The sequence below is a fragment of the Cinclus cinclus genome, chromosome Z (genome assembly GCF_963662255.1).
Source record: "Cinclus cinclus chromosome Z, bCinCin1.1, whole genome shotgun sequence".
Taxonomy (NCBI): Eukaryota; Metazoa; Chordata; class Aves; order Passeriformes; family Cinclidae; genus Cinclus; species Cinclus cinclus.
Window position 1 is genome coordinate 84,247,735 of NC_085084.1, and position 12,855 is coordinate 84,260,589.

General features: G+C 43.4%; 1 protein-coding gene across 1 annotated transcript in view; it reads right to left on the reverse strand.

The window, feature by feature from the left end:
* MYO5B (myosin VB) overlaps window positions 1-12,855 on the reverse strand; it is a 145,677-nt gene continuing 132,822 nt past the window's right edge. The window contains exons 31-41 of the mRNA XM_062513989.1: window positions 11,883-11,960; window positions 9,577-9,775; window positions 8,744-8,837; window positions 7,592-7,735; window positions 6,281-6,432; window positions 5,857-5,946; window positions 3,687-3,837; window positions 2,651-2,936; window positions 1,918-2,092; window positions 911-991; window positions 1-153 (exon numbers count right to left, since the gene is read on the reverse strand). Coding sequence (XP_062369973.1) covers window positions 1-153; window positions 911-991; window positions 1,918-2,092; window positions 2,651-2,936; window positions 3,687-3,837; window positions 5,857-5,946; window positions 6,281-6,432; window positions 7,592-7,735; window positions 8,744-8,837; window positions 9,577-9,775; window positions 11,883-11,960 — 1,603 coding nt within the window. The remainder of the gene's footprint in view (window positions 154-910; window positions 992-1,917; window positions 2,093-2,650; window positions 2,937-3,686; window positions 3,838-5,856; window positions 5,947-6,280; window positions 6,433-7,591; window positions 7,736-8,743; window positions 8,838-9,576; window positions 9,776-11,882; window positions 11,961-12,855) is intronic.

The following is a 12,855-nucleotide window of genomic DNA, read 5'->3' on the forward strand; positions in this document are numbered from 1 at the left end:
TCAGACTTTATTGAGAAAATCCAAGTTGAGAGAAGCAGGGAGATGAATGGAGTCCATGGTGATGGCAGATGGGTTGAATGGGAACAGAACTGGGAACATGTGCTTGAAGTCTAACAGCAGATGTGGAGGGTCATTCCGTTCTTGCAACTGCTTCTGTTGGGTGTGGGAGAAGAAGACAAATTTAGCCCCAGCTGTTGCCTTTTGTTTTTGTATTTAGCAGCATCAAAGGTTTGAGAATGTGCATCATTTTACAGATATTTCAGAAAACAGTGAGAACTATTTTGTCCTCTTCTGAGCAAGTATTTACAGGAACTTCTATACAGACTGCAGGAAACCATCCTTCAGGAGAACCTGGCTGCATTTTCTACATGACCACAAAGAAAGACACAGGACCTGGAAACAAGATGACCCCCTTGGCACAGCAAAACCAGGACTACATGATACCAGCAGAGCACCTTTGATTCAGCTGCTCCACCATGGTGATATGTTCTGGGGGTAGCTGAACACATGCCCTTCCTTTTCCTCCCTGCTCCATATCAGCACTAAAATGTGTTTGGCTTTAATTTGTTTATTTTTCCTTTATTTGACAACTTCTACCTCCTATCTCCATTTCACCTATTCTCCATTTCACCAACACTTTGTTGACTCCTGCAACCTTAATCCTCAGTCATGTTGCTACTGAAGAGCTGAATTAGCTGAGCTGGGGATTTGGGTGCTTATTGCCCTCTGTGATTAACAGCCTGATTATCCCTGCAGGTGTTAAGTGTGTGCACACACAGAGCACTGAATTCAAGACTACTTGCAGCAGCATGCCTTTTATAAAATGCCCAAGTTAGCAGTGATTTAATAGAGACGTCACTTGAACTACAGGGATGTCATTTGTGCCCACCTGACAGCCCTTTAAATTTACCTGTATGTTTCGTATGAAAGCTACTGTCACACGTTCTTCAAACTCATTCACAGGAGTGTAGAGATTAAGTATCTTTACAATCTGTTGGAAACAAAATACAGTTACAGTAGTGAGAAGCCAAACTCTTCCAGAACACAAAAGCAGTTTGTCATGATATGGCCACAACAAATCTGCCATGACAAAGCAGAGAAAAGAAGCAGTGGAAGTATTACCCTGATGTTTTTCCTTGCCTGCTGTAAGGTATTGCAATATCTATCAACCTGTCAAAATCTTCTTATGGGAAAGTCCGTAAATTGGCAACAGACTTGGACAACAGATTTATACAGGGACTCCACTTGGTTGGCACATGGTCACATAGGTGACTTCTGACATCACTTCCACAATACTTCTCTTGATTCTCCCTCACTCCCACTCTTCCCCTCAGCTTTTCTCAAAAATGCATGTTCAGGACAGGGTGATGCAGATACATTAGAAAGGCTCTCCAAGAACCACTGGAAATCAGCTCACACCTCCCACTTCTCACTTCCTACAATACTATCAAATTAAGCAATCTGGCAGTAAAAAATGTGAGTTTATATCCTCCTGCAAGGGAGTCTCAAAGTTCAAGGTCACAACCAGCCAGCCCAGGTTGGCACTTCTCAACCTCCCATCCCAAACAGGAATCCTTGGTGGGAATCCTGCCAATACATCAGTTTAAGACCTGGCTAAAGACAACAGGTGGATTTAAAATGCCAAGAATCTGACTTATACAACAAGCTCCTCAGGGCTGGGTTTCATCTTTGCACATTTCTGGAGCTCCAGTGCCATCAGTGGCACTGTAAGGGAGGAGCCACCACTGTGACCACCTCTGAGAGGGGCCAAGATGTAACATCAGTCCTGAAGAGCACAAGCTGTGCCCACTGAAGGAATGGCACACTGAGGCTGGGCACTGAAGAGCTGGCAGCAGGAGACCACCCTTTCCCACTTCTTAGTTACCCTGTGCTGTAAACTCCTGCCCTGCTCCTTACCTGCTGGGTCGTTAGTGATGTGCACAAGGAACAGATGGCCTCTGCATCCTCTGAGGTTTTCTTTTTCAGCTGCAGGAGCTGTGCTGCCTGAATCAAGGGCTCCAAAGTTTGTGCTGCTCCACTCTGCTGCAGGTTCTTCCCACGCAGCCATTCCTCCAGCTGGCTTATGTTAAACCTGGATAAGCAACCGAGACAACATGTGAGCCAAGAGTAAGAAGCAGCATCTTCAAAACTCCTCTTTGGGGCTCAAGGTATGTTGCCGTGCTGGTGTATGCGGCTTTTTTGTGGTGCCTATCTGTGATACGTGTGGCAAAAGATAATCAGACCAAAGCTTAATACTCAACAGCTCAGAGTAAAATATATACTCCAAGTACCTTACAAATAGATTAACCATGTAAAAGCCAAACAACATAGGGGAGGTGCTTTTCTAGAGCATTCAGATTCCCCCAAGTTTCAGCAATTAAAATGAAGCTTTTAACCAGCTTTTAAATGCTAACAAGATCCTGCAAGGTACCCAGATACCTTTGAGAATATTGACACAGAAAATGCTTTTGCCCACTGTCCAGCTCAAAGGGAAGACAGAAGGATCCAGCATGGGAAGGGGAGAGGGTAGCAAAAGGAAGATTTTAATTTGCAATGAGAAGTGTACCTTATTTTCCTATTTTTCACCAGCTTATAACATTAACAAAACTTCCCTAAGCAGGCACAGCCCTGCCCCAAGCCCCAGCCCCACCTCAGCTGCATGCCCGTGCTCCATGAGCAGACATCCTTCCTCAGCAGGAGGTTGTTCAGGGCCATGGCGTTGATCATGTAGAAGAGCTGCTTGAACACTTGCTGGATGATCTCTGGGTCCAGGCCCTGGTCACACATGATGCTGTGGAATGTGTTCAGCTGGCGAATCATTTCATCCAAGCTGTAGGAATTGTCACCTTCTGCCGAGTTGGAGGAGTATTTCCTGTAGCCCATCGGTTTGACACTGGAAAGCCCTTGGATACTCTCATTTTCCAACACAGCAGACACTGAAAAGAAAGGGGAAAATGGGCTGAAAAGCCTTCACCCATCTATTTGTCATTAGAGGGAAGAACTGAGCCCCCCATGGGCTGCAATGAACACATATCAGTCTTGGTGATGCAACGCCATGGATGCTGCAAGAACTGACAGCAGGACAGATCCATGAGTGGCTGCTTTACTCTGACAATACAAAATAGTTTAAAAAAAACCAGACATCCTAGAATTATACAAGAGTTTTGTTTGGAAGAGACCTTAAAGGCCATTTAGGTCCAATGCCCCTGCCATGGCAGGGACACCTTCCACTATCTCAGGTTACTCCAAGCCCTGTCCAGCCTGGCCTGGGGCACTGCCAGGGATAGAACATTCCTCAGATCAATCCTCAGGGATTTGGCTGAAGAGATAACTGTTCTCATACCTTCTCTCACCCTTGAAAAACCAGGTCTTTATGAGTCTTTTTCCTTTTCTGAGTCCTCTCCTCCCTTACAATGTACATTTCCACCCATAAAAAGATTAACCACAAACTTGGTCTGGAGGGGAAAGCAGACCCACCAGCACAACCTCACCTCTTCAACCACTTCCCCAACAGAAATGGTTATCTTCTGTAGTGGGAGGAAAAACTCTCATCCCTATTAGTTCTATAATGGTGGAAGATAAAAACTCTCCTGGCTTATGCTGGCACAGTGCAAAGGTCTGAAAAACAGGCGGAGCAGATAATCTGGGCCAAGAAACACCCTGCTAAAAGGCAGCTGTGAGCTCACCAATCATGGGCTGCAGGATGTCCTTGGCAATGTTGATGAGCTGCTGGTAGATCTGGATGGAGAGGTGACCCAGCACCTGGCGGTACTCAGTCAGGTCGAAATTCTTCAGGCAGTGCTCATTCTGCTTCGCTGTGTTTTGGGTCATGAAACCCTGAACAGGAAATTAAAACACGCAGGCTCGTTATCCCACCCACTGACAGTCCATCAAAATCACTGCATTAGTATCAGTACAATATACCAAAATTTGTTACCAAAGTACATTACAGAAATTATCAAAACTCATAAATCACCTTTCATTTACCCAGGGATTTGTTAATAAATTATTACTAGATGACTACCTTTTGGAAAAAAATAATTAAACTACCGGGTTTTTATTTTATCCTTACCAAGGATCTGCACATTTGTATTAACTGCAACACGCAGGATTAGAAAATGACATTTCAGGCCCTGTGAAACTACTTTTTAAGCTATATGCTTATCCCTTTTAAGTTCAAACTGTTTATGGAAAACAAAGCATTTTGATATTAAGATTATAGAAAATGGAAAAAAAATTATGACTGCACATTATGTGCTTTGACTACATTTTAAACTGTTCTGAAATTCATAAATTTTCCCCAAATAACTGAAATTGTTGCCTGCCTTTTGCTGATACAGCTGATCTCTGATCCTGCATTTGGCTGGGCTCAGTTATTAATACCAGCTTTAGGGCAGAAGCCAGTGAGATGCTTTAATTAGCACAGATCCTTTAATTGCCTGTTATTTGGTGTGAAAATGAGAACTATGAAACTGTTTTTGTTGGTTGTTGACAAGCAAAATGCAAAAACACAACATATACCAATCTGAATTGATTTCACAATCTCCCCATTTTTCTGAGTAATCAAAGAGTATCACACTGTTCACGTGACAGGACTGCATGTGGGTTGGGATTTTCTTTTAAACCTTTTCTTAAAAATAGGCTGGATTTATAACTAAAGATATCAGTATCTTGCAAACTGCTCAGAAGTATTTCTCCCCTCTATGTTTTACACCAAATTGCCAATGGAATTTGCAAACAGCTGGTTCATTTGACACAGCAAATCATGGCAAACAATGTAAAATTTAAGGCTGTTCTTTAACCCAGCTGGTTTTCTGGGGAGGATTTTCTTTAAATGCAGTATTATTATCCAGACAGAAGAGGGCAAACAAGAGCACAACTGCTAGTAATTATTCTTTAAAATATCTTGAATGTAACTTTTAATTTTAAATCTTCAAAATCCAGTGCTGAGGTTTTACGCACAAATCATTATCTTCTGAATTTGAACGACAAACCTGAATATTTAATGTTATGATTTTTTTTCTTACATTTTGAAGATTCAACGTATCTAACAAAAATCAAGACTAAAATAAAAAATAAAAGTATTTGGGTCTGTTGAAAATTTTAATATGTAGAATACATAGCTATAAGAATGGCAGAGTGTAATGTTATAGGAGAACTGTGGTAATCCCTTTTTTTGAAAGGGATCAGCTTTAATAAACTTATTGCAAGCTGTGAAATATTGTTTAATGAAAAGCTGTGGGACCAACTAAAACCAGGAGAAGAGCCTTGAAAACGGCCCACCAGAGAGAGCACAGAGAGGCTGGCAGAGCTGGGGGTGCTCAGCTGCACAAGAGAAGGCTCCAGGGAGAGCTCAGAGCCCCTGGCAGGGCCTGAAGGGGCTCCAGGAGAGCTGGACAGGGACTGGGGACAAGGCATGCAGGGACAGGACACGGGCAATGGCTTCCACTGGCAGAGGGCAGGGATGGATGGGATATTGGGAATTGGGAATTGCTGGCTGGGAGGGTGGGCAGGCCCTGGCACAGGGTGCCCAGAGCAGCTGGGGCTGTCCCTGGATCCCTGGCAGTACCCAAGGACAGGCTGGACACTGGGGCTGGGAGCAGCCTGGGATAGTGGAAGGTGTCCCTGCACATGGCAGGGAGTTGGAAAGAGATGTGTTTTAAGTTCCATTTCCAACCCAGACCACTCTGTGCTTTCAGGAGCTTTTTCCAGAAAAAGCTAGCCCTGCCATATCCAGATTAACCAAGGAGGGAAGTCTGAGTGGCCCCATCTCACAGCCAGAGGGAAGCCCCTGGTGCCAGGAGGATGCAGGACCCTCCCTCCTGCACGGATGCCACCCCCAGGCCGGGCTCTCACCACTTCCCCACTGTACTGCTTCAGGCAGTGCAGGAGGCGGCATGTGTTCGCCAGCCAGAACGATGTCATCTCAAAGTCATCGTGGTGCTTCTGCAGAGGAAGAGTGAAAACGTGTGAGATTTCTATTCAATGGGGCAGGATGGCACCACAAATCTAACCGATTTTCAGTTTCCCCACCCATTATCAGGCTGTTTTCCCTCTCCAGACAGACAGTGTCAGCTGCTCTCCCCTGCAAACTTTTTATCTCTAAATTCAAACAATTTTATTGCTTAGATCACAATTCTCCTTTTTCTTCTATAAAGGGAGGCTCTAAGAGTGATTTGGCTTGAAAATCGCTGTGAGAGCTGAGCTCTCACAGATTTGGACATGGTTATTACCACCTGATAGCCTCCCAACCCTGAGACAAGAGCAAATGGACACCTGCCTTCATCACTTTCTTAACGCCATTGATGGTGGAGGTGAGCAAGGAGTGCACCTTCTGGTCATCATTGATGTAATCTGCATGTCTGATGCACATGAAGAGGATGTAAGCAGGAAGGCAGGGAACAGTAGCAGACACTGCTTGGGGCTTGAGATCTAGAAGATTTGACAGTTAAAAATTTTTAAATGTTTAAAAAAATCACAAAAGTAAAAAAATAAAGTAAAAAATAATAAAATTTAAAATTCACCAAAAAAGCAAACTTAAATTTCCCCAGTAGACAAGTGAAGCAGAGAACTCCAGAGCTGGAATGCATCCAGGCAAACCCCTCTCCCCTCAGCCCTGGGGTAAAAGGTATTTTGGCTCTGCAACTTCCATCCCTCTCTGCAGAGTGGACACAGAGCCAGAGGTTCAGCTGCAGGACAGAGGGACCTGCCCCAGACCCTCAGCACTAGGGTTTGGGAGGGCAACCCTGCCCACACTGAGGTTTGTGACACCACCCCATTTCTCCTTATGGATGAACAGTAGAGTTAGAGCTTCTTCACCATGTAAAACTCTACCCCAGTAGCATACAATCAACCTTAGAACAGCTCCCTGAAGCTTTCAGGAATACCTCCCACAATAAATCCTCTCTCTGAATTGATGGCACATTAAATCACTCTTTCCCTCAAGATATGGAATCCTAATGGCAGCTGTGGGCATTTGGAGTCTCTAAAGAACAGGCTGGTCTGATTAGGGGAACTTCAGTGCCCACAGCAATGGGTCAGCACTGCTCTTTGAACACTTTTTGGATCCTCACTAGGCTCTGCTGGGGATAGAGTTGTAGTAAATACCAACACCTAGCCAGGGAAGCCTAACTTCTGGAACAGCACTGAGTGAGGGGATGCTGCAGCAACTCTGAGCAGACTGTGCAGTGCAGAAGAGCTCACAAGTTCATTAACTGCTGTCTGTTATTGCCTCATAAACCAAACTTCCTTTGTTCCACTGCTCTCCAGGCATAGTCTATCCTTCTGCCACCCCCTCCCCATCTATCACATCGTATGAAACTCAGCAAGTTACTGCCTGCTCTAAAAACTGCAGCCTTGCCTTGTGTTTCCCATTTTTTGCTATTCCTAAGGAATTGTATCCATCCTAGTCTATCTGCTTAGTGCAGCACTACTTTACCTACTCAAACCACCATCACCACAAACATGCAGCCCCAGGAGGGATTAACTGAGAAGACCTATTTGTCTACCTTAATTTTTGAATCACAAATTTACAAACTCCTCCAGGCACAAGAAGGAGCAGCCAGGCAGAGGAGCAGAGCAAGTTCCCCACCTGTAACGAGATTTCGGATGAGGAGTGGCTCATCTTCTTTGTAATATTCCAGCATGCCCTGAAAATTCTTCTCCTTCCTCTGGACAGCAACCTGCATGTTCCGCTCGTGCAATCTCCTCTCCACTGGCACCATGGCCTGGGATGCTGTGAAGAGAAAAGATGATCAACACCTGGCTGGCACCTAGAAATCAGCAACTATTCAGGCTCTGCTGGCCTCATGCAGATACCAAGTCAAAAAGTTTTAAGTTAAACTCCCAGTGATGTCATCAGTTTTGACAGACATAAAAATAGAAACAATCAGGTCCTGGATTATCAGTCAGCAGAGTTCTGACTCTGAATGAAAGAAAAAGTGCAAAACTTGAACTTAAAAAAGGAAAAAATGAAGCCATCTTTTATTTTCCAAGTGATCACGGGCTAGAAGACAGCAACCCTAGTGTATGATTTTCACCAAGTGGGGCAAAAAGCAGGCAGGTAAAATGCAAAAATGCAAAATCCCTAAGCATGGCATCTTCTGTCTGCCTGCAAATCTGCAAACCACGGTGGCACACAGCTGATGTGTCATAAAGCAGAAGAGACCAGCATGCAAATACTGCAGCAAGCAGCATGCAAATCATGCTGACAGAAAGCAGCTGGGCGAGCCGTGGAAACCCTCCAGTTATCCAGCTTAATTTCCACTTAATGCCTGGTTTCCAGAAATTAACTCGTGAGAATGGGGCTCTCTGATTAATCACAGCATCTCCAGAGAATAGGAAGTGCTTTCTATACAACACAGATGCCACATTTAAGGTGCTTTCTCATTAAGCAGAGTATACACACACATTTTGATACTAAAGGGTTATAATCCCCCCTTCAAAATTGGCAGATCAGAGCGTTTTCCTGCTGGCCATTGGGCTCCTTCCTGTATCTCTGCCTGGGTCACTGCATTGACTGCAATGACAGCAAGAAATTCCTTAAATATCCTCCAAATCCTGGTACTGGGTCAGTGTCAGCTCAACACCTGCTGCTAATTCAGTGCCAGGACAAGCAAAATCTTTCTTTCACAGAAAGAAAAAGAACAAAAAACCCCGAGCCCTGCAGCTCTTCAAGGCTGGCCAAAGGAGTAAAATCCAACTGCAGTTCCCCCAACCCATTATCTCCCAACATATAAGTCACCTTCAAAATCATGGACTTTCTTCATGTAAATCTTCAGCTGCTTCTTCAGCTTCTTTTCATTCTTTTCCAACTTTTCCAGCAATTCTTTAAGATCCTGAAAGACAGAAGACACATGTAAAAGAACTCCCAACATTAAAACCAAGAACAAATCACTTGGGGTGAGTTAAAAGGCTGGAGTCTGGTCTATGCACCACCAAGGCTTTGTGTGAGCATCTCAGTGGAAGAGGAGCACCACCCACAGCATTTAATCCTGGCTGTTAATCACATTTTATTTAGATACTGGAGTTGTTGAAAAAAGGCAAAAACTCATAAGCTGCCAACATTCCCTCCAGACCTTGCACACAGATACAGAATGGGAGAAAGGGAAAATTTATGATCATCCAGGCCAACATTTTGGAGTGGCAACTGCCTTTCCACACTTCCAATAAAAGCAAGTAAGATGAAAGGCCTGTGCTACCTCTGTGCTTAACAGAATAGAGGGGACCCCAGTGATCTGATTTAGAAGGCAGTGCCACAAAGTAGAAAGGCTTAAAAAAAAAAATTAAAATTTTTTAAAATAAAGTTCCTATGTAGTCACAAAAGTCATACAGCCATGGAACATCAGCTCAAGGCTAAGTACCAACATTCCCAAATGCACCAGTGGGAGATGCTGATGGATTCTGGTTTCCAGAAATTAATTTGTGAGGATGGGGCACTCTGATTAATTAATTAAGAGATTAGGAGGGGGTGAAAGAGATTGCAGTGCCCTCCCCTCCCACCAGTTATGCCTCCTATCTCCTTTCTGTCACACTGTTTTTTTTCCCTCTTTCTGTGTTTTCAGCACGGCCTCTTACCAGGTTTTCATTGGTCAGACGTGTAATTTCTTGCTGAAGTCCTAACTCCACCTGGACCTCTGGAGAGAGCTGCAGAGTCTGCAGGAATGCCTGTTGCTGCTTCTCCAGCTCCTCTTGCATTAAATCCACCTGGTTTTTCAGAGCTTCCATCTCTTCCTCATGCTCCCTTCTCTGGTCCTGGAGCTGTGCTTCCAGCAACCTGAGAACAGGACCACACTGATCAGTCTGTGATGTCAGCATGATGGTAGTAATCACCATTTGAGTTTAGATCCTTCAAAATCTCCAACTTGAGAGATACTCCCAGTCAACCTCCCTATGAAACTGATGATCAAGAAGCTATTATTGCCACATCAGTCTGTCATTTGTTATACTGCAGATTAAATACTTTTGAAATTACAATACATTAAATGAAATGTTGAGATCTTTTAAAAAAATAAATCCTAAAGCACCCTTTTTATTTAGCTGCATCAAACATCCAGGTTTCCTTTACTTGCAAAAAGCAAATACATGGCAAGAAAGCAACACGGATCTGCACGTTTTGTTTTCAAAAGCTCAGCTTGAAGGATATTTGTTCCTGTGCTTCTTTCCTGTCAAACATAAATTCTCACTCTTGAAAACTACCATTTGCTAAGCCAGAATGCCTTTTTAAATCCAGTGGAAGAATGTTTCATCACTTAGATGTTAACTGCAGACACCTGTGCTGATGGTGATGGTGACAAACCTGGCAGGTGATATGGTAATTGATTTTTTTTAAGTGTTCCCTACCGTCTGCTATGTGGAAATCTGCCTTCAGCCCACCAGCTCTTGCCAGAAGACTGAAGTGACTCCAAGAAGGTATGAGGACTGAGACACAGCCACCAAGACAGAAAGTACAGGGTATAGTCCCAGGTTATACAGGACAATGTGGCCAAGAGAAGCAATGACCCAAGGAGATAACCAACCCCCTGCCCTGCTGCAGCTCAGGGATGTGCCTGATCAGAGCTGTGGGTCACCTCACACCCAGCAATCCTCAAAGACGAGGAAGATTCTGCTGCTTACAGCCTCACTCTGACCCAGGACGTGCACAGACACAGAGATGGACCAGTGGGGGAAAAAACTACAACTCTCTCTGGTCCACAGAGAAATTGATTGTGATCCACACCTGTGAACTGTTTCCCTACAAGAATAACTATGTACAGAGATTCTGTTGTTGTTGTTGTTTTGGTGTTTTTCTTTAATAACTGCTATAAAAGAGTGCACACTTTCTGGGAAGACTCCTGGAGGAAAAGTATTGATCATTCCCCAGGTTGTTTCGTGTGGTTGTTGTTTTTGTTGCCTTTAGAAAATTTAACAATGCAACCTCTACTCCCACCTTCCAGCACTAGGCAGAAAAGTATGTTTTCAGCCTATAGAAACATGGGCAATGATGCAGTCAGACTCATAATCCTGTCAAGAGTTATATTCTTAATAAGCTTGGAACATACAGACCCACCATGAAATAAGTATTAAATACTTAATTTTCATTTTATTTCTTCATATTGGGATTAGTTTGGATAATCCCTGAGACTTTTGTGAACCTAGGTTCCTACTTTGCCTGCAAAAACACATGAAATAATCTCTTATTTCTTCCTGTTACTTTCTGGATTCACTCTAATACTTCTAGATGAGACCACTTTAAACTACTCTATACACAAGATTAAAATTTTTCATCTCTTTGATGTCCTTAAAACTTTAATAAAAATCATATATATAGGTGCCCCATAACCACCAAGCACAGGGGTGATGCAGGACAAGAATCCAGGAGGGATTCATGTGCCTTTCTCACCCACAGACAACACATGGATAGGAGCACAAAATCCCCAGGATCATGAAAATGTGGCAGTACTGGGATACTAAGGACAGGCCCTCCCCTTCCAACAGAGTGGGAGAAAATACTTCAGAGAGGTCCATGTCTCAGTGCAATTTAGGGAAAAAAAATAAAATGTGAGGGTTTTTTTGTCTTTTTGGAAATCCCAGGTTCTAACCTTCATCACCCTTCATCACCCTATTTCCCATTAATGTCACATAATCCTTACTGGATCATAGCCCAGGCATTAGTGAACAGCCACCACCAGCAATGGCCAACTGGAACCATGGCTCCTCTGAAAGCTACAGGAGGGTCTCAATTCCTGCAGTTTGGAAATCCTACCTCCAGCTGCTCCCAGAGAGGACAGTCGGCCCCATCCAGGACCACATGGTAACAGCACAGCAAGAGAAAGAAACAGGAGGGCAAGGAAAAAGGAGGAGAAGGGAGAAGCAGCAGTGGGGAAAAAAAGAAAGTGTTTGACCTGGCAACTTGCTTTAAACCTTGATAAGCCAAGCCGAGCTCTCCATCTTCATTGAGATACCCCCAGTCCTCAGTCTTGCTAGAAATAAAGGACAGAAAAAGGAAACAAGAGGACAGAGAAAGACAAAAGGTCAATTGAAAGAGAAGGGGAAAAGGTGCAGAACCCTTATTAATTTCATCCAGTACTATTTTTTAGAGTACAGTTGCATTGCATTGCATTTCTTTTTCCACCACAGGGAAGGAGAGCCATGCCTTGGTTGTGCCCTTTATAATGTTTTAAAACAAGTTTCTCCATCTCTTTCCCACTGCAGCAACTCCCACTGGTCCAAAATAAATTCTACTCCTTTTACTTCAGCCAAAGGTTCCCTCAGCATTTGAGTCAAACACATCAGTCTGCCCTCAGAGCAACCTTTGGTCCAAACACCATATGCATCCACATAAGATCAATCTCCTCTGTATACATCCAGGCAGAATAATGGCCAGAAATGTCTCATCTCACTTTAATACTTTTAGCAGACTGGCTTTTTTAGTCTCCTTTTAGCAGATTGTTTGGGGTTTTTTTCCAAGTTTTATGAGGCAAGAAGCTGATTTATCTTCTTTCATGAGGTGCTGAAAACATTACAAATGAGTGATGTAAGCTGGTCAACTCGACCAGAAACACTTATTACAGCAAGAGCTTACGTGGCTTTGATGTCAGTTAGAAAACAGTGCTTGTTTTTAGGCAATAACAATTTAAAAAGTAAGCAATGAAACCATCAGAAAAGAAAAGAAAAGAAAAGAAAAGAAAAGAAAAGAAAAGAAAAGAAAAGAAAAGAAAAGAAAAGAAAAGAAAAGAAAAGAAAAGAAAAGAAAAGAAAAGAAAAGAAAAGAAAAAAAAAAAAAGGAAGAAGAAAGCCAACATGCATTTTGAAAAGAGCTGTAGCAGATGCCATTCCCTGGCAAGGGAGTCTCTGCATATTTCAGTGGAAAAGCAC